The sequence below is a fragment of the Notolepis coatsorum genome (assembly GCF_963971535.1).
Source record: "Notolepis coatsorum genome assembly, chromosome: 3".
NCBI classification, from domain to species: domain Eukaryota; kingdom Metazoa; phylum Chordata; class Actinopteri; order Aulopiformes; family Paralepididae; genus Notolepis; species Notolepis coatsorum.
In genome coordinates, this window is record NC_140167.1 from 92,515,922 (window position 1) to 92,534,965 (window position 19,044).

Genomic DNA, 19,044 nt, shown 5'->3' on the forward strand with positions numbered 1-19,044 from the left:
AATCTGAAGAATCAGTTTTTTGAAGAATCAGTTTTTGCCATTGTAAAAGTATAATTTCCGCATTAAAGCCTGTCTTTCTCTGACTGTATGAGTACAATATGAACCAACCATGCACCACTGTATACCTCTAGTTACCAGGACAGATACCCCCTTTTGCTCTAGTTTCTTTGCCCATCACCAGGCATTACAACAACTGTCCATGCCAGGCTCGGCTTTCTCTCACCGTTGTCTGTCTGTCTGGTGTGGTGAGGTGTGGTGTGGTGTGGTGTGGTGTGGTGTGGTGTGGTGTGGTGAGGTGAGGTGTGGTGTGGTGTGGTGTGGTGTGGTCTGGTGTGGTGTGGTGTGGTGTGGTGTGGTGCGGTGTGGTGAGGTGCGGTGTGGTGCGGTGTGGTGACTTTTACTTGAGTAAGATGTGGTGTGGTGCGGTGTGGTGCGTACCCAGAGTACCCAGAAATTATACTTAAGTGAAAGTATGGGTACCGTCTCAAAATCTTACTCAAGTAAAAGTCAGAGTATGTGGCTAAAAACACACTTCAAAAAGTTTCTACTTTTAAATGTACTTAAGTAGTAAAAAGTAAAAGTAAAATTTTTTTCTGACTGTTCTTCTGATAGATCCCCACTTTCTAGTCTTGCAAAAGGACCAATCAGCATGGGTATGAAGGGTTAATTTTCCATTGATGGGGATTTGATTGGCTGTTTTTAAATAAAGTGCGGTCGCAGGATTAATAACGTTAACGTTAGTTCGGCCAGAGAAACACATATACTAATTAAAATAGTTGGACCTGCGAGATTTGTACTGTGTACTTTGCAGGTCTGCATTTTAAATGTAAGGAGTAAAAAGTATGTTTTTTTTCTCTGAAATGTAATTGAGTAAAAGTACAAGTATACAAACCTAATAATACTTTGAGTAAAGTGCAAATCCCCCAAAACAGTACTTAAGTATTGTAAGGAAGTACAATTACTTAAGTACTTTACACCCCTGGGTGTGGTGGTGTGTTGTGGTGCGGTCTGGTCTTGCTGGTGCCCCATCATACTACCTGAGTTGCCCACCTCTCGCCCTCTGCATGGGCACCGGGGCTGCGGGGTCACTTACTAAGACCGACACAAAGCCTGGACGATCGCCAGACTGCCATAAAGTGTCAACTTAGCTCACATTATTGGCCAGAATATCACTGTCACCGGGTGGTGAGGAGGTGATCTATTATCACGGCTCCTCATGTGATACGTACCGGGCACTGGTCCCAGGTCAGTTCACCATCCATTCCATCAACTCAGGAGGAGGTATAACAGACATTCAATTTAAATGTATGAATTAGAACTGCATGTGAATGTCTTGATTAGCATGCTATAGCATGCTGTACAATTCTTTGACTCTGGTTGGCAGTGGTATACCACGGTGACAGACAGTTAGATTGTTCCTGACCATTGACTTCCCCTTAATTGGCTGATATCAATCCCTGTCTCCTGAGCCGTTCAGCCATTGTGTAGTGTGATGTGTGCCGGGTGCCAGTGTATGGCAGCCATTGAGCCTGCGTAGCCCAAGGTTGTGTGCTACCTACCAGTGGTGGTGAAGGAGGCAATTTCCACCCTACATTGTGGGGAGCGCTTTGAGTGTCTAGAAAAGCGCTATATAAATGTAATGAATGAATTATTATTATTGATTCTATGAGGTTGGATTTATATGATGGTATTATTGATTATTCAGGCAGCTTGCATATGTCCCTTGAGATAAGGAGACGGAGGTTAAGATGGCTCGGTCATGTATTGAGGATGCCCAATGAAAGGTTACCCAAAGTTGCCTTGAGATGGACCCCAGTTGGGAAGAGAAAGAGGGGTAGACCAAAGAACACCTGGCGAAGGACAGTGATGATGGAGCTGAAGGAGATGGGTCTTTCCTGGGACGAAGCGCAGGCCAAAGCATGAGACAGGATTCAGTGGCAGTGTATGATTGCGGCCTTATGCCCCAACCGGGACGAAGAGGATAAGTAAGTAAGTAAGTATTATTGATTATTGGATCTATTTTGTCCTTTTTTATTGAACACTTTGCCTGCCCACTATCATTATATCTACACTGTAAGAAAAAAAGCTGCAAGAAAACTGTAAATGTCTGGCATCAATGGTTGCCAAATATTTTGATAAAGGGTAATTTACTGTATTTTTATGGCATTTACACTTAAAGTAGAAAAACAAAAGTAATCTGTAAAATAATACAGTGAATTTCCTGTGGAAAAAAACATAAATTTTTTACAGTGTATGCCAATACACCTTAAAATATGGACCAAGCCAGACTCTAAATATGCACTGAAACGGGCCTAATGGAGATTCTTCAGCAAAGCATGTGCATCTGTCTTGGCGTTAAAGCAGCATGAAGCCAATTATAACAGTTAAAAGACAGAGGGTTTGTGGCCCACGGCTGGCAAGGGGGATGCAATAAATAACCGAACTGTTGACAGGAAACTGTTTGGCTACCATCAGAATAATAATGAGGTTATTGCTACCTGCTGTGACCGTATGATCACAGTTTGATTATATTTCTCAACCCAGCGAATGCTGCTGGCAACCTCATCTCTGTGCCAAATGAGCACAGACTTGCACTCGGGAAGGGGAAGGTGCGCAGGTGAGCCTCTTGGCGCGGTTCCCTGATATTTAAGTCTGGCTTCACCTATTTTCTATATGCAGCAAAAAGGAAGTTCATTATTATATTTTGCTGCGACAAAAAAGATGATGTCCAGTTTAATTTCTCCTTAAACCTCTCCACACGCACGCACGCACACACACGCACGCACACACGCACGCACGCACGCACGCACGCACGCACGCACGCACGAACGCACACACACGCACACACACACACACACACACACACACACACACACACACACACACACACACACACACACAGACAGACACTGTATAGCATGCGGAACAATTCTTTGACTCTGGTTGGCAGTGGTAGACCACGGTGACAGACAGTTAGATTGTTCCTGACCATTGGCTTGCGCTCTCTGCTCTCCAAGGTCTGATTTCAAAGTAGGAAATGTGAGCCGGTATCCAGGGGAGGGTTCACGGCTGGGGCAAGGAGGCACTCCATAGTCCATACAGTGGGGCTTCATATCTCTGTGTCTTCCGAGGCATTCTTCGCAAGCAGGACCCTCCCCGGGAGCGGTGCATTCCAGCTGGGCACGGCGCCTGGGTGGTCCCCCCCTCCTGGACTGGAAGGAAAGGAAAAGGCAGAAAAATGCGCCAGCGAGGGCCTTTTGACCGGGAGGAGCACAATGTGAGCGTTGACGACGGCGGCGCTGATGTGACGCTTTACCCGCCACTGACCTATACCGCCGCTGTCACAGCCTCGCATTTACCGTCTGACGGTCCATCTGACGGACGCTCTGGAAGACGCCCCCCGCTCACCTGTCACCTAGATCGGACGGATAAGCGCTGTGGACGGAGTGACCCGGCAGTAACCCTCAGAATGAATACCCCGGCCCCATACCGACGGATCAGGGATGATCTATATCATCCACTACAGTCCCGCGGTATAGACAGGAACCCGTAAGAGAGACCACATCACCCCTGTCCTTGCCTCCCTTCATTGGCTTCCAGTACGCGTCTACAGGATAGATTTTAAGGTCCTCCTGTTAGTTTTTAAAGCCCTTAATGGTCAGCCCCCCTCCTACATCGCAGACCTCCTATCCCCCTATTGCAACACCAGGTCCCTCAGGTCAGCCGATCAGAGGCTCCTGACAGTCCGGAGGTCTAACCTTAAGCTCAGGGGGGGGGGGGGGGGGGACCGTGCCTTTGCTGTCGCAGCCCCTGAACTGTGGAACAGCATCCCCTCCTCCATTACGCTTGACCCCTCGACAGATGCCTTCAAGTCTAGACTAAAAACCCACTTCTACTTATTAGCTTTTCCCGATGTTCACTGACTCGTGCCCTGTTTGCTTGTGTGTCCGCCCCGTAAAAAACTGAGATGTGATTGTTGTCTATATGTTGTCTAGATGTATCTATGTGTATCTACTACCCTCAGCACTTTGGTTGACATGTGTCATGTTTAAACGTGCTCTATAAATAAATCTGATTGATGATTGATTGAGACAGCACGACACACACTTCAGACTCCATGTTCACAGTATTATGATTTCCACAATTTATTCAGTGTCGGTTTGTTGAGGACAAACAGCATACATACATGATAATATCAATAAATACAGATACACACCAGGACAGCTATTTACATACAGCAGATACACAATATATTCACATCCGACCTTGGAACACATTAACCCTTTCACTACCACACTACAGAAGGTTAACCCTTTCACTACCACACTACAGGCGGTTAACAGTCTAGTAGTGTGGTAGTGGAAGGGTTAACCCTTTGTTGTGTGGCAGTGAAAGGGTCATCCTTCTGTAGTGTCGCCGTGAAAGGGTTAACCCTTTTGGTAGTGTGGCAGTGAAAGGGTTATCCTTCTGTAGTGTCGCCGTGAAAGGGTTAACCCTTTGGTAGTGCGGCAGTGAAAGGGTTAAGGGATGTCCGACAACACCGTGCGCTCCACAGGGCACCTCTCCCAGGGCACCTCTCCCAGGGCACCTCTCCCAGGCCTGTGTTGTTGTACAGTGGGACTGTAAAGCACTTGAGGTTCCCCCGCTTGGAAGGTGACCCAGGGGGGCCAGGCCTCTAGTCAGCTGGACCCAGGGGAGGCCTCTAGTCAGCTGGACCCAGGGAGGCCAGGCCTCTAGTCAGCTGGACCCAGGGGAGGCCTCTAGTCAGCTGGACCCAGGGGAGGCCTCTAGTCAGCTGGACCCAGGGGAGGCCTCTAGTCAGCTGGACCCAGGGGAGGCCTCTAGTCAGCTGGACCCAGGGGAGGCCTCTAGTCAGCTGGACCCAGGGGGGCCTCTAGTCAGCTGGACCCAGGGGAGGCCTCTAGTCAGCTGGACCCAGGGGGGCCAGGCCTCTAGTCAGCTGGACCCAGGGGAGGCCTCTAGTCAGCTGGACCCAGGGAGGCCTCTAGTCAGCTGGACCCAGGGGAGGCCTCTAGTCAGCTGGACCCAGGGAGGCCAGGCCTCTAGTCAGCTGGACCCAGGGAGGCCTCTAGTCAGCTGGACCCAGGGAGGCCTCTAGTCAGCTGGACCCAGGGAGGCCTCTAGTCAGCTGGACCCAGGGAGGCCTCTAGTCAGCTGGACCCAGGGGAGGCCTCTAGTCAGCTGGACCCAGGGGAGGCCTCTAGTCAGCTGGACCCAGGGGAGGCCTCTAGTCAGCTGGACCCAGGGGAGGCCTCTAGTCAGCTGGACCCAGCGGAGGCCTCTAGTCATCTGGACCCAGGGGAGCCTCTAGTCAGCTGGACCCAGGGGAGGCCTCTAGTCAGCTGGACCCAGGGGGGCCTCTAGTCAGCTGGACCCAGGGGAGCCTCTAGTCAGCTGGACCCAGGGGAGGCCTCTAGTCAGCTGGACCCAGGGAGGCCAGGCCTCTGGTCTCAGGAGGTGAAGTAGGAGTCTTGCATGGAGTATAGACGGTCGATGGGGGTGAGCAGAGAGGAGTCTGCCAGGGTCAGGCAGTCAGTGTCTGTGAGGTCACACAGGGGGTCTCCATCCAGGTCTCCATACAGACCCTTGAAGCCTAAAGGGGGAGTAAAGGTAGGACCTCCTGTCAGCGAACAATTACCTGATTAAATGTCAATCAACTGGGTGAGTGATTCATCTGAGGGAAATCATTACGTTACAATAAACCAAAACATTTGTTATTATATCCCCCGAACGACAAAGACAAAGTGTCCATCCGCTGCGATTTTTCACATGAATAGCTTTCATTAGAATCCTTTCAAATTTGAGGTGCACATTCATGTCCTATAGAGGATGAACCCTATATTGGTTTTGGTGACCCCATGAGCTTTCCTCTAGCGCCACCATCAGGCCAAGCTTTCAATATCAGAATTAAGTGTGTATCTCGAATACCTTTTGTTCTAACCTTTTTTCATTTGCTGGGCACACTCATGGCCCCTAGAGGAATAACTCTTTTGATGTTGGTGACTCCATGACCTTTCCTCTAGCGCCACCATCAGGCCAATTAGTTTATCTCCTGATCTGCTACTCATACAGTCATGAAACTGGTATCCAAAGATGCGTGTACTCATGTACTCATGCTCAACAACTTTGCCATAAGGACCTATGAAGTCCACCATATTGGAATTCCTGCCATCTTGAATTATAAAAAAAAAAATGTCCCCCCCCTACTCCCCCCTAGCCTGTTCATGAGGTTACCAAACAACCTGGGGGTCCTGACCCCCACTAGGGATCGCCAACCTCCATGGGGATGGGGGCACGAAACCCTCTTGATTTTAAGGGTGTAGAAAAAGAAATTTTTTAAATAAATAAAGATAACCTATACATTTTTTAAACAGAGCGAAGCTAGCATAGCAAGCTGATGGAAAAATCAGTGTCAGAGAGAAGGAATCACCAAGACAGTTATAAAATATACATAATCAACGCAAGATCGATAACATAGAGTCCTTACCTTGTAAATGATGTACTGCAAAAAGAATAATCCAATTATCTGATCGCCATTCCAAATACTGGTCGCGTTCGTGTATCCAGCGTTATCCAGCATTGCATATAAACGGGGGGGGGAGCCTAGTCCATGCATCATTCGAAGCGCCTGCCTTGCCGGAGTATTCAGACCCCGGCTGCACGGCTCAGCTCGGCCAAGAAAACAAACCACATCGTTTCAAATGGGGTGCAATAGGGGCCGCAAGGCCTTAGGCGGCGGTATTGGCCGTTTGCTATCTCAGAGCCATTCCCAATGATAACATCAGGCTGGAATTATGAATGGATATAGCTAATAAAATAAATAACGATTAAAACCCGACTTTTCTCGTGATTGGCGCTCAACGCCCGGCGAGATAACCTGACTTTTTTCGTCATTGGCGCTGAAACAGTTAAAATCGAAGAAAAGAAAAAACGATCTAAGAACGAGTTAACTCGTCTTTGGCGCTCAACGCATGGCGGACAATAACGACTTAACTCGTCTTTGGCGTCCAATGTGTTAAGAAAAAGGTTGGGAACCACTTTATTATCTAATTATCTAAATTTTAGATAATTGATCGGCTAAACCACATGAAAAACACATGGTTAACAGGAAATTATGTGTTACTTGTGAATGAAGTACGATTTCCACCAAACTTGACAATGTGTTTGCCTTACAATAGCAAGGAGGCCTGGGAAGTTCAGAGTCATCTTGCGTCTGTCACAATGTGTTACATTAACACACCCTTCCTGGACTATTATATTTGCACATACTCAAACCTGTGAGCATCTGAACATGACCCTGTTCATATTCTTTGCACAATACTGCACAATTGCACAGCTCTGTTATATATTCTATTCCACTGTATTCTTATTGTAATTTAGTGTATATATTCTACAACAATCCTGCACAATTGTACAGCCCTGTTATATATTCTATTCCACGGTATTCTTATTGTAATTTAGTGTATATATTCTACAACAATCCTGCACAATTGTACAGCCCTGTCCTATATTATATTGTATTTCCTATTCTAATTTAGTTTATATATTCCATTTTATTTTATTCTACTTTAAATAAAAAACTATTATAATTTTCTCATAAAACTAAAAACATGAACTTCTCCTCAGCGGCTCATATTAGGGGCGTGGTCAAAAGGTGGATTGAGAATTCAGGCCGTTTGGGGGTACGTCACATGTTGCGTTTCCTACTGTCTTGTACCGTTTGGGGGACATTGTAGGGTCATAATTCCCCATGACTGAATGAATAAATGAATGAAAACTTTATTTAACAGATTGCAGAATAGGTACAATACAGTACGGCTCAATACACACAATCGTAACACATCCTGCGCCAAAAACGTTGTACAACGTGTTTCAAGGTCATGCTAATTCTGCCATTCCACGGCGTACGACGTTATTGAGATCATATTTCATTTTTTCGCCATGGTATTCAGAATGCCCTCACCCAGCCTTGGCTGATACAGTGGGAGCCTGCACAACTCTGCAACGCTTCAATACTGCCGCCTGGTGGATGATCGGCGAGTTACAACCGGAAATGGATCTCTGGAGATCTCCGTGCATCTGGCAAATGCGTCCGGCACTCACATATTGTTGCGGGACTCTAGACACACGTCCGTGTGTAGCGATCGCTGCCATAACGCAATAATCGATATGATTTGGGCGTTTATTATGATTATACAAACCGGAAATGGATCTAGGAGATCGCCGTCAAATAAGTGGGATCTTTTTCCTCCAGTCTCATCGGCGAACAGTAAGAGGACGCTGACGTAATTTTCAGCGTGTTTGTTTATTATTATTAATGCAAACTGCTCTGATCAATATATCACCCATACTACATAAAGCATTTAACGATGATCACGGAATTATAAAAGACCCCCCCCCCCCCTCCCCTGTTCATTCGCGCATGATAAGTCATAACGTTTAGGATCATGTACAGTTGAAATCTTTAATATAGCGTGTATCGCCAACAAACGGCAGTTGATAATCTATATATGCGTTTATGCCTATAACTCACGTTCTAGGAATTACTGCAGAAAACGATAAAAACATATTTATATTCTAGACGGTATTTTCGTATGAATCTATGAATGAAAAAGTATAACGTTCCCACATCCTGAACGATAGATAATCGATGTTGAATGGGCCATAGTAATGTCAATTTAGCAATACAATTTAAAAAGTTATAGCCCTGCAAAGAAGGTAAACATCTCCATAGGCTTAGAGTGGTGGCAGAGAGTGGTATGAGAGGGGCAAACTGCGTGGCAGTTAATGTGTTAAGGGGATGCAGACCGGAGAAAGAGACGTTTGTCTCGTTTACATCAGGGTCCCCCATTTTCAATTCATAGCGACATTTATGATGACATACACAACATACATGACATCATGACATTTATGGCATAGGGACATACAGTACATGACATACAGGTATATAGTGCTGTTACATTTGTGACATATATACGATATGCAAATATACAGTACTGTTACCCATAGATCCTGACAGAATATATACACGAGGTGAGGTGCGGAGGTCTGTACCGTAAGGGTGCATGTGGTCCCCAGGCATCTGAGGTGGGGTGAGGCCCTGTCTGAAGGGCTCCATGTCATAGTCCTGCTGCTCCAGAGCGGTGACCCCCAGCTGCTGCTGCTGCCCGAGGCAGGGGTAGGCGGGGCCCACGGAGTCCAGGTCAGAGGTCAGCCCACCACAGGAGGCTGCTGGGAGACAGGAATGTCACGAGTCATGCTAGCTCAAAGACGACGGCTTTGGCCGCCCGCACCCACCATCAAGGATTCTGATCAAATGTTCAACAACAACTAGATTTGAAGTGTTAACCCTTTCACTGCCACACGACAGAAGGTTAACCCTTTACTATCACACAACCGACGGGGTGGCAGTGAAAGGGTTAACCTTCTGTGTGTTGTCGCAGTGAAAAGGGTTAACCGTTTTGGTAGTGAAAGGGTTCATATATGTTTTCAATTAGTCATGAAGTGGATACCTTTTTTATCAGTATCTTTTTACTCAGGTTGTGTGCATAAGTACAATTTTGAGGTATTTTGCACTTTACTTTTTCATCATCATCATTTTAGGGAACTTTGTACTTTTACTCCACTACATTTATCTGAACAAGTCAGTTACTAGTTACTAGTTACATATATTTTGCGAAGAAAACACATCAAAAACTGATGGAGATGTAGCATAACTGGACCACATACCACTTTAACAAAACCTTTAATCAGAGCACCATAACTGGATCACATACCACTTTAACAAAACCTTTAATCAGAGCACCATAACTGGATCACATACCACTTTAACATAACCTTTAATCAGAGCAGCATAACTGGACCACATACCACTTTAACAACACCTTTAATCAGAGCACCATAACTGGATCACATACCACTTTAACATAACCTTTAATCAGAGCAGCATAACTGGACCACATACCACTTTAACAACACCTTTAATCAGAGCAGCATAACTGGACCACATACCACTTTAACAACAACTTTAATCAGAGCACCATAACTGGATCACATACCACTTTAACATAACCTTTAATCAGAGCAGCATAACTGGACCACATACCACTTTAACAACACCTTTAATCAGAGCAGCATAACTGGACCACATACCACTTTAACAACACCTTTAATCAGAGCAGCATAACTGGACCACATACCACTTTAACAACACCTTTAATCAGAGCAGCATAACTGGACCACTTTAACATGACCTCTAGAGGCCAATGATTCGGGGTTATCTGGGCATTTCTAGTTTTACTTAAGTTAAGGAACTGTGTAGCTACTTCTTCCACCGCCCATGGTTAGATATACAGTACCTATATCTGTCTGTGTTTGCACTGAATAGTGTTTTGTAGTGTTTTCAGCAGGGGTGTAAAAAGTACCCAGAATTTATACTTAAGTGAACGTATGGGTACCGTCTCAAAATCGTACTTTTTACATTTTAAAGTTAAATGCATCAATCTGGTGCACTTTGAGAGCAAAATAAAGAGGCTAGATCTATGATGATTGTACATGTCAAAATACTTCCCAAAGGTCAGTGAATACCACAACCACTACACCAGAGGAAGCTCAACAAATCATGTAAAACCCAGATTCGGCTCAAACAAGGGACTAAACACGTTTCGCAATTATGCCACAACAATGTGGAACGCCCTACCCAAAGCTGTAAAGGAATGTGAATCACTACCCACATTCAAAACCGCTCTTAAAGAGGACCTACGGGAGGCTGCAATTCAAAACTGGCCACCGTAAATGCCCAAAACCCCCACCACCTCCTAATAGACAGTTTCCTCCCCACCGCATGTATATATTCCCTCCCCGCCGTATGTATATTTCTCTCCCACCCACCCACCCCCTCCTAATGTACAGTCCCCTCCCCATCATATGTATATACTCTGTCAGGATCTAGGGGTAACAGTACTGTATATTTGAATACCGTTTATGTCACAAATGTATCAGTACTAAATACCTATATGTCCCTATGCCATAAATGTCATGTATGTTGTGTATGTCATAAATGTCTATATGAATTGAAAATGGGGGACCCTGATGGAAACAAGACAAACGTCTTTCTCAGGTCTGCATCCCCTTAACAATTGTATGTATTGAGCCGTACTGTATTGTACCCATTCTGCAATCTGTTAAATAAAGTTTTCATTCATTCATTCATTCGTACTCAAGTAAAAGTCACAGTATCTGGCTAAAAGTTTCTACTTTTAAATGTACTTAAGTACTAAAAAGTAAAAGTTCTAACTTTTTTTTATTCCGTGGGCAATGAAATGTTCCGTACTTCATCACTCGTACTATCGTTTGTGGCCATCTTCTGTAGCTTGTCACTCTGACGGTCTATTCTTCTGATAGCAGGTGTTTAATCAAAGATCCCCGCTTTCTAGTCTTGCACAAGGACCAATCAGCATGGGTATGGGCGGGTTAATTTTCCATTGATGGGGATTTGATTTTGATTTTGATTTGATCTGTTTTTAAAGCGCGGCCGCAGGATTAATAACGTTAACGTTAGTTCGGCCGGAGAAACAAATATACTAATTAAAATAGTTGGACCTGCGAGATTTGTACTTTGTACTTTGTAGGTCTGCATTTTAAATGTAGGGAGTACAAAGTATGTTTTTTTCTCTTCTCTGCAATGTAATTGAGTAAAAGTACAAGTATACAAACCTAATAAATACTTGAGTAAAGTACAAATCCCCAAAAACAGTACTTAAGTATTGTAACATTTACATTTTACATTTACATTAAAGTCATTTAACTGACGCTTTTATCCAAAGCGACTTACAAGTTCTGTACGACAAGTCATCAGGAAGGGCACAACTCTATCAGCTGAGTAACAATATTCATAAAGTGTTGAGTGCTACAGTGTAGGTTAGTTTATTAGGACAAGTGCATGACAGTAAGGTTAGTTATGGTTATATTTTTTTATTTATTTATTTTTTCAGGTAATGGTTGAAGAAGTGCAAAGAAGTGTAACGAAGTACAATTACTCGAGTACTTCACACCCCTGGTTGTCAGTACCTGAGTGATGTGGTGGGTGCTGCTGCTCCTGGGTCTGGTGCTGCTCCTGGTGCTGCTCTTGCTGCTGTTGCTGCTGCTGCTGTCTCCTGGCCAGCTTCTTCATCTGAAAGCACGACATAGTGGTGGACTTACATCAGACCTCACCCCATAACCGTAGTCAGAATTCCATCTCACTCGACAGTCCCCCCGTTGCCACCCAGGCTTCAGCCATTCCTACTATGGACAGACAGGGTCCTCATGAGAACGTGTTCACTCAATTGAAACGCATTAATAGTGAGGAAAGGACATATTTCATAGGAGAGCGCGTGGGGGGGGTGGGGTTGGGGGGGGGGCAGGGGAACCACACACGCGCACCCGCTTTGTAAGGAAATACAGGCCTAATCTACAGAGATCTAGCAGTGACATGTCATCGGTTTCCTGTATGAAGAGATAACCTGACTGATTTCCATACTGGCAGCGTAGCATGGTGCCGAAAGAATCCTTTTATTAGTGGTGTATATGACTCTGTGTGCGTGTGTGTGTGCGTGTGTGTGTGTGTGTGTGTGTGTGTGTGTGTGTGTGTGTGTGTGTGTGTGTGTGTGTGTGTGTGTGTGTGTGTGTGTGTGTGTGTGTGTGTGTGTGTGTGTGCGTGCGTGCGTGCGTGCGTGCGTGCGTGCGTGCGTGTGTGTGTGTGTGTGTGCGTGCGTGCGTGCGTGCGTGCGTGCGTGCGTGCGTGCGTGCGTGCGTGCGTGCGTGCGTGCGTGCGTGCGTGCGTGCGTGCGTGCGTGTGTGTGTGTGTGTGTGTGTGTGTGTGTGTGTGTGTGTGTTACCTTGGCCCGTTGGTTCTGGAACCAAACCTGTACAACCCGGACGCTCAGGCCCGTCTCTGCTGCCAAGGTCTCTCTTACCTTGAACAGAAAAGGAAAAGGAGAGGAAGGAGGGAAGGAAAAAGGGAAGGAGGGAGAGAGAGATCAGGAGTGAGACGGGAGGTGAACGAAGGTGACCCTCGTGGTCTGGTCTGCAGGCCACGTCGTGACGTGAAGCAAAGAGTCCACTTCTGAGCAGAAGGGAAAAAAGACAATCTTTCTGCGAAAATATTAATTCCACCAAGTAAAAGATGAATTCCACCAATTCGAGAAAAATCTTAAAATGTGAATTGTATTTGCCGTCTCCCAGTGGTTTGGGTATATATCTTTTTTTTTGGATATACTACTTTTGGATATTGCAACTACTACAGAAAAACGTGAGTAACAAGTTTTTCTAACACTCAAGTTCAGACCTATGTTACTCTATTTCATTAGCACTAAAAGTGATCTTTCTTTATTGTACCTGAAACTTCAGAATGTTATCTTTCAAAAGAGACCAGGCTTATGCATGTGCTATAAGTATAAAGTATAGTATTTTGGTTAGCAAAAAAAGTATGCAGTCCTCAAAAAAGACGGGGGGGGGGGGGGGGGGGGGGGGAATGGCCACTTTTTGGGGCGCCTGTTAACCCTTTCACTGCCACACGACAGAAGGTTAGCCCTTTACTATCACGCGGAGCTAATGATGCTAATGATGGGGCATCACCATCGGTTGTGTGATAGTAAAGGGCTAACCTTCTGTATTGTCACAGTGAAAGGGTTAACCGGCTGTCGTGTGGCAGTGAAAGGGAGGTTAAGCTCAAAGGAGCGCGCAGCAGCTACCTTCCTGCAGGGCTTGGAGGAGACCTCGAAGGAGGCCTTGAAGGCCCGTCTCTGCTGAGTGGTCAGGATGGTGCGCGGGCGCTTGGGCCGCTTGTCCCGCTCCACGTTTCCCGCTCCGTTACGTCTCACCGACGACTTCTCCCTGTCCTCCTCTTCGTCCTCCTCCTCGTCATCACTTTTACCTAGCGCACAGAGGAGAACACTGTGGTTTAGCCCTTTCATATGTCCGATTTCACATGGAGAAGAATAGAATGCTGAAGAACTCAAAGATACAATTCTGAGAAGGCATTCCGTTAAAAAGATTTTACAAAAAAAGAAACAGCATAATATGGGGAGTGACAGTGGCTTGGGAGGTAGAGCAGTCGTCTGGTAATCTCGAGGTTCCTGGTTCAATTCCCGCTCCTCCTGGGCAGTGTGTCCTTGAGCAAGACACTTAAACCCCTAATTGCTCCCCCGTTGAGCAGATTTGCATGGTCGCCTCCGCTGTCAGTGTGTGTGTGTGACTGGGGGTGAATGTGAGGAACAAATTGTAAAGCGCTTTGGATAAAAGCTGCTATAGAAATGCACCATTTACCGTTTAACACCATTTCAGACGCACGATTTCACATGTGGGAATATTGCGCCGAAGGGGTCTAGAATAGAATAGAATTGATCTTTATTTGTCATTGTTGGTACAACGAAAATTTGTTAGGAACATCACCACTGGCATACAAACATAAAATATAGCATGTGCAAAATAATAATGTCAATAATAATAGTAATAAAGTAAAGTATCAATGTCCCAATGTCCTCAATAATAATAACATACCATCATTGTCCCAAGTGCATTTAGTGCTAGTGCAAATAAATAAATATAAATATTTCAGTGACAGTCCAGTGAGTTAATGGAAGGAGGGGGGGGGGGGGGGGCGTTGACTTTCAATGGATGAAATAGTGCAGTGGTTCTCAAACGTTTTACACCAAGTACCACCTGAGAACGTAGCTGGCTCTCCAAGTACCACCATATGACCGGTGTTAAAATACAGTCTATTCAGCTATGCACAGTTCACGCAGGAGGCAAATGTATTCCTAATACCATTATTTATTGTTAACTTTTGTCAGACACAGCCACAATGTACAAAGGGATAGCACTAGAACTAGCAAACTCTTCCACACAACTCATACAATGCAAGGGGCATTGAGACCATAATAACTAACATTCTCACATAGCAAGTGAGAAAATTAAGAACAACTGTATTTCAGCAAATGTACTTAATTCTCTCTCTCTATCTCTCTCTCTCTCTCTCTCTCTCTCTCACACACAGCAAGAAATTGTCCTTCATTCTCTCACACTCACACACACACAATTATTTTGTTACAAAAACTTAATTTCCTGCATTCTGGTGCAGGCATTTTTGAATGTTTACCCTTTAAACGCCAGTGTTTGTGATGGGCATCACACATTATTGTAAACAATAAAAGAAAACACATATTCAATACATTTTTGAAATTTTACTCTTTAAATGCCAGTTTGTGTGATGGCATCACAAATTATTGTTAAAAAAAACACACAAAAAGTTAAATATTTTCAATATATCAAATGCAAAGTACATTTTCCTGGGGGAGATTATTACAGGCTAGGCATGTGTCAATGATTAGCAACAACACAGATTTTGATGGATTTTTTGTAATATCAGATTTAACACCAACTCTTTTCAGAAAAGTGGGAGTATTTCATTTTTTATCTGACATTACAAAAAATCTAAAATAAATAAATGGTTATGATCAGGGCTGAAGTTGAATTAAAGATTTATGACTGTTTAGACTGCATTACTCTCTGTCACAGTGATCTCCTGGTTGTTCCCCACTTAGGTTATCTAACTATCGCGCCGCCGCAACCAGAAACACTGGCCTGCTGCTTCTAAGTTCAGTGGCCTGACTGCAAAAAAAAAAAAATATATATATATTTTCTTTATTTTTTTTTGTGCTTTTTTGTAAATGTTTTCAAGTACCACCAGCAGTACCACCAAGTACCACTAGTGGTACGCGTACCACAGTTTGAGAACCACTGAAATAGTGTATAGTGCAGCAATGCAAGTCCGGTTCACAGTTATTGTTGTAATGTGGAAGTGGGAGTTATGTCACCGGGGGTTGGGGACGGGGGTGCGAGGGGACGGGGGGGGGGGGGGGGGGTGCAGGGCGGCAAGTTGATGTTGATCGTTGAGCAGCCTGACAGCCCGTGGATAGAGGCTGTTGGTCAGTCTGCTAGTTCCGGACTGGATGGATCTGTACCTTCGACCAGAGGGCAGCAGTTGAAAAAGATGGTGTGCTGGGTGGCACTGGTCTTGTAAGATGTTATTTACACGACGTAGGCAAGCGGGAGGTAAAGACTGTGGAGATATCTGGGAGGCTAGCTCCAGTGATCCTCCTTGCAGCCTTGACTCTGTGGAGGCTATGTCTAGAATTCGAAGATACAATTCTGAGAAGGCATTCCGTTAAAAAAAAAGTTACAAAAAAGAACAGCATAATATCAATTCATACAGTGACAGAGATACACAATGACCCACAGATGACACACACTCTCACTATACCTCCCTTTCCCCTTCCCTACTTTCTCTCCCTCTCCTGCCCCCCCCCCCCACCCCACCCCTCCCCTCGGTTTCCTTACTCTGTATCTGTTCATTTGTTTTGCTCATTGTCAGCGTCTTTGGGTTCCTGAAAAGCGCTTTATAAATACAATGTATTATTATTATTATTATTATTATTATTATTATTATTATTATTATTATTATTATTATTATTATTATTATTATTATTATTATTACTACTACCTGTGTCTCTGGAGGAGGCTGGGCTGGACAGGCCCTGGTGGTGGTCTCTGGCACACAGCAGCAGTCCGTCCCTGAGGACACAGCGGTCTCCGGTCTGCAGGCGGCAGCAGCACACGCTGCAGGTGAAGCAGCGCAGGTGGAACACGGCGGGACCGGCCCTCAGCACCAGCTCCACCGGGGAGATGGCCTCCGCACAGCCCCCACACCGCACCGCAAACAACCTGGTGGAGAGAGGGGGAGAGGGGGGGAGAGAGAGAGAGAGAGAGAGAGAGAGGAGAGAGAGAGAGAGGAGAGAGAGAGAGAGAGAGAGAGAGAGAGAGGAGAGAGAGAGAGAGAGAGAGGAGAGAGGAAGAGAGAGAGGGGGGGAGAGGGGGGAGAGAGAGAGGGGGGGGAGAGAGAGAGGGGAGAGAGAGAGAGAGGGAGAGGGAGAGGGAGAGGGGGAGAGAGGGGAGAGAGAGAGAGAGAGAGAGAGAGAGAGAGAGAGAGAGAGAGAGAGAGAGAGAGAGAGAGAGAGAGGGGGAGAGAGGAGAGAGAGAGAGAGAGGGGGAGAGAGAGAGAGAGAGGGGGAGAGAGAGAGAGGGGGAGAGAGAGAGAGGAGAACTCAGTGAACAGTGAGGAGCAGCATTTTTTTGTTTTGTTCAGAACCGCTTGAGTATAAGCTCGTCTGACCCAGGCGCCTGAGGTACAAACACACACACACACACTCACACACACGCGCACACACACACACACACACACACACACACACACACACGCACACACACGCACATACGCACACACACACACACACACACACACACGCACACACACACACGCACACACACGCACATACGCACACACACACACACACACACACACGCACACACACACACACACACAAAAAAGACTCCAAGATAGCATGGCAGTTTCTGGGAATGGAGCTGAGTCGAGCTGTCAGTCAAGATGACTGCCCCGCCCCCTTCCCCTTTCACTTCCACCGCTCCCTCCCTCCCTCCCGTCCTCCACCCGTCCCAGGCCACAGACACATACCCCCAGAGTGGCCGGGTGTGCGTCTTAGCGCCTAGCAACCAGGACCCAGGGGCTAAGCCTCGGAGACTGTTACCGCGGCTCCGGCTGCCGTGTCTGAGGCCGTGGTCCTGGGGAGGCGGGAGAAAAGGCTACTCGGCAGGCCGTGGCTCCAACCAGAGGGGGGGAATCAGGTGTCCCGGTGGGAGAGGCTGGGCTGCTGGCCCCGGGAATTATCCGCGGAATTATCCCTAAGTCTGCTTAACCAGAGCGGGACAAAGGCAGAGCCGGCCCCCAAGCAGCACGGCTATTGTCTGCCGGCCGGGCACCGCGGGCATTCTGGGGTTCTGTCACGCAGGATGATGCGTCATCATTGGGCCGCCGCCGCTTGTCTCCGGGCCTCGAGGGGTCGACAGAGCCCAGTCAGCGCCGAGCCGTGAGACGACGGTGATGACAGCTTCTGCACCTCTTTGTTGGTGCAAACAAACACTCCATGAGGGGAGGCTTCCATGATCCATACACACATCTCTGACATGATCTCGTCGTTGTTTTGCTTTTTATTTCTTTTATTTCGTTTATTAATAAGGGAACATTTTAGATTCGGTCATTTATCTGTCACTTCTGTCACAGGACAACATTAGGAATTGACCTGAACTCATTCAGGGGGTACGCTGGAATGATGTACAGTACAGGAAGGGTTTAAAGACATACAGTAAATGTTTACATTTAACAACGTAGTCACGAGGCCCTCAATAAGCACTTATTTAAACGTAACTCACAAAGCATCATGTCTACACAGACAAACACACTCGACACACAAACGCAAACACAAAAGCAAAACACTCAAAGACACAGATTGAAAAAGCCATTGTGGGATTTGTAACTTCAACATCCTGTTGAAGTCCAACATTGCTGGGACCTACTGGCGTTGCCGTGGGGTTGCTAAGGTAACGGTGAACACCCATTCTGAGAGGCTCAAGGAGGAGGGTCAGCAGGGCTGCTTGACCAACCCAAGCCGTTTGCCCCACAGCCCTGCCTGATGGTATGTGCTTCCATGTTGTCAGCAGAGCGTCAGCGGTATGTGCATCCCTCCTTCCCCTCGCCGCCATAGACGCATCAAAGAGGAGCGTTTCAAGGGGCGGCTGGGTGGCGCAGCGGACTAAGCGCTCGTCACCAACGCGAAAGACACTGGTAATCGAATCCGGCTGTCAGTGTTGCCTCCGGCTTGGGCCAGCCGGCCGTCATACTGGCTCAATTGGCAGAGTCAGCGGGAGGGAAGCTGGTGGGTGGTATTCTGGTCGTTGTAAACAGCGACTCCTACAGGTCGGTCAGGGCGCCTGCACAGCGAGGGAGGGAGATGGTGAGGGTAGTGTGACCTCCCACACGTTACACCTCACCAATGAGAGTCCGCGCTGGCAGGTGAAAAGATGCTGCTGGCTGTCTCCTATGTCTCGGAGGAAGCATCTGATAGACTT

The 19,044-nt window shown here is 46.4% G+C and overlaps 1 protein-coding gene across 1 annotated transcript in view; it reads right to left on the reverse strand.

Annotated features, from left to right (window-relative positions):
- Positions 1–5,471: 5,471 nt before the first annotated feature.
- The window catches only part of lmx1a (LIM homeobox transcription factor 1, alpha), a gene marked incomplete at both ends in the record, with an annotated part of 28,410 nt that continues 14,837 nt past the window's right edge, over positions 5,472–19,044 (reverse strand). The window contains 6 exons of the mRNA XM_084310200.1: positions 5,472–5,614; positions 9,076–9,252; positions 12,091–12,193; positions 12,900–12,977; positions 13,755–13,936; positions 16,565–16,785. Of these exons, the coding sequence (XP_084166326.1) occupies positions 5,472–5,614; positions 9,076–9,252; positions 12,091–12,193; positions 12,900–12,977; positions 13,755–13,936; positions 16,565–16,785 (904 nt within the window). The remainder of the gene's footprint in view (positions 5,615–9,075; positions 9,253–12,090; positions 12,194–12,899; positions 12,978–13,754; positions 13,937–16,564; positions 16,786–19,044) is intronic.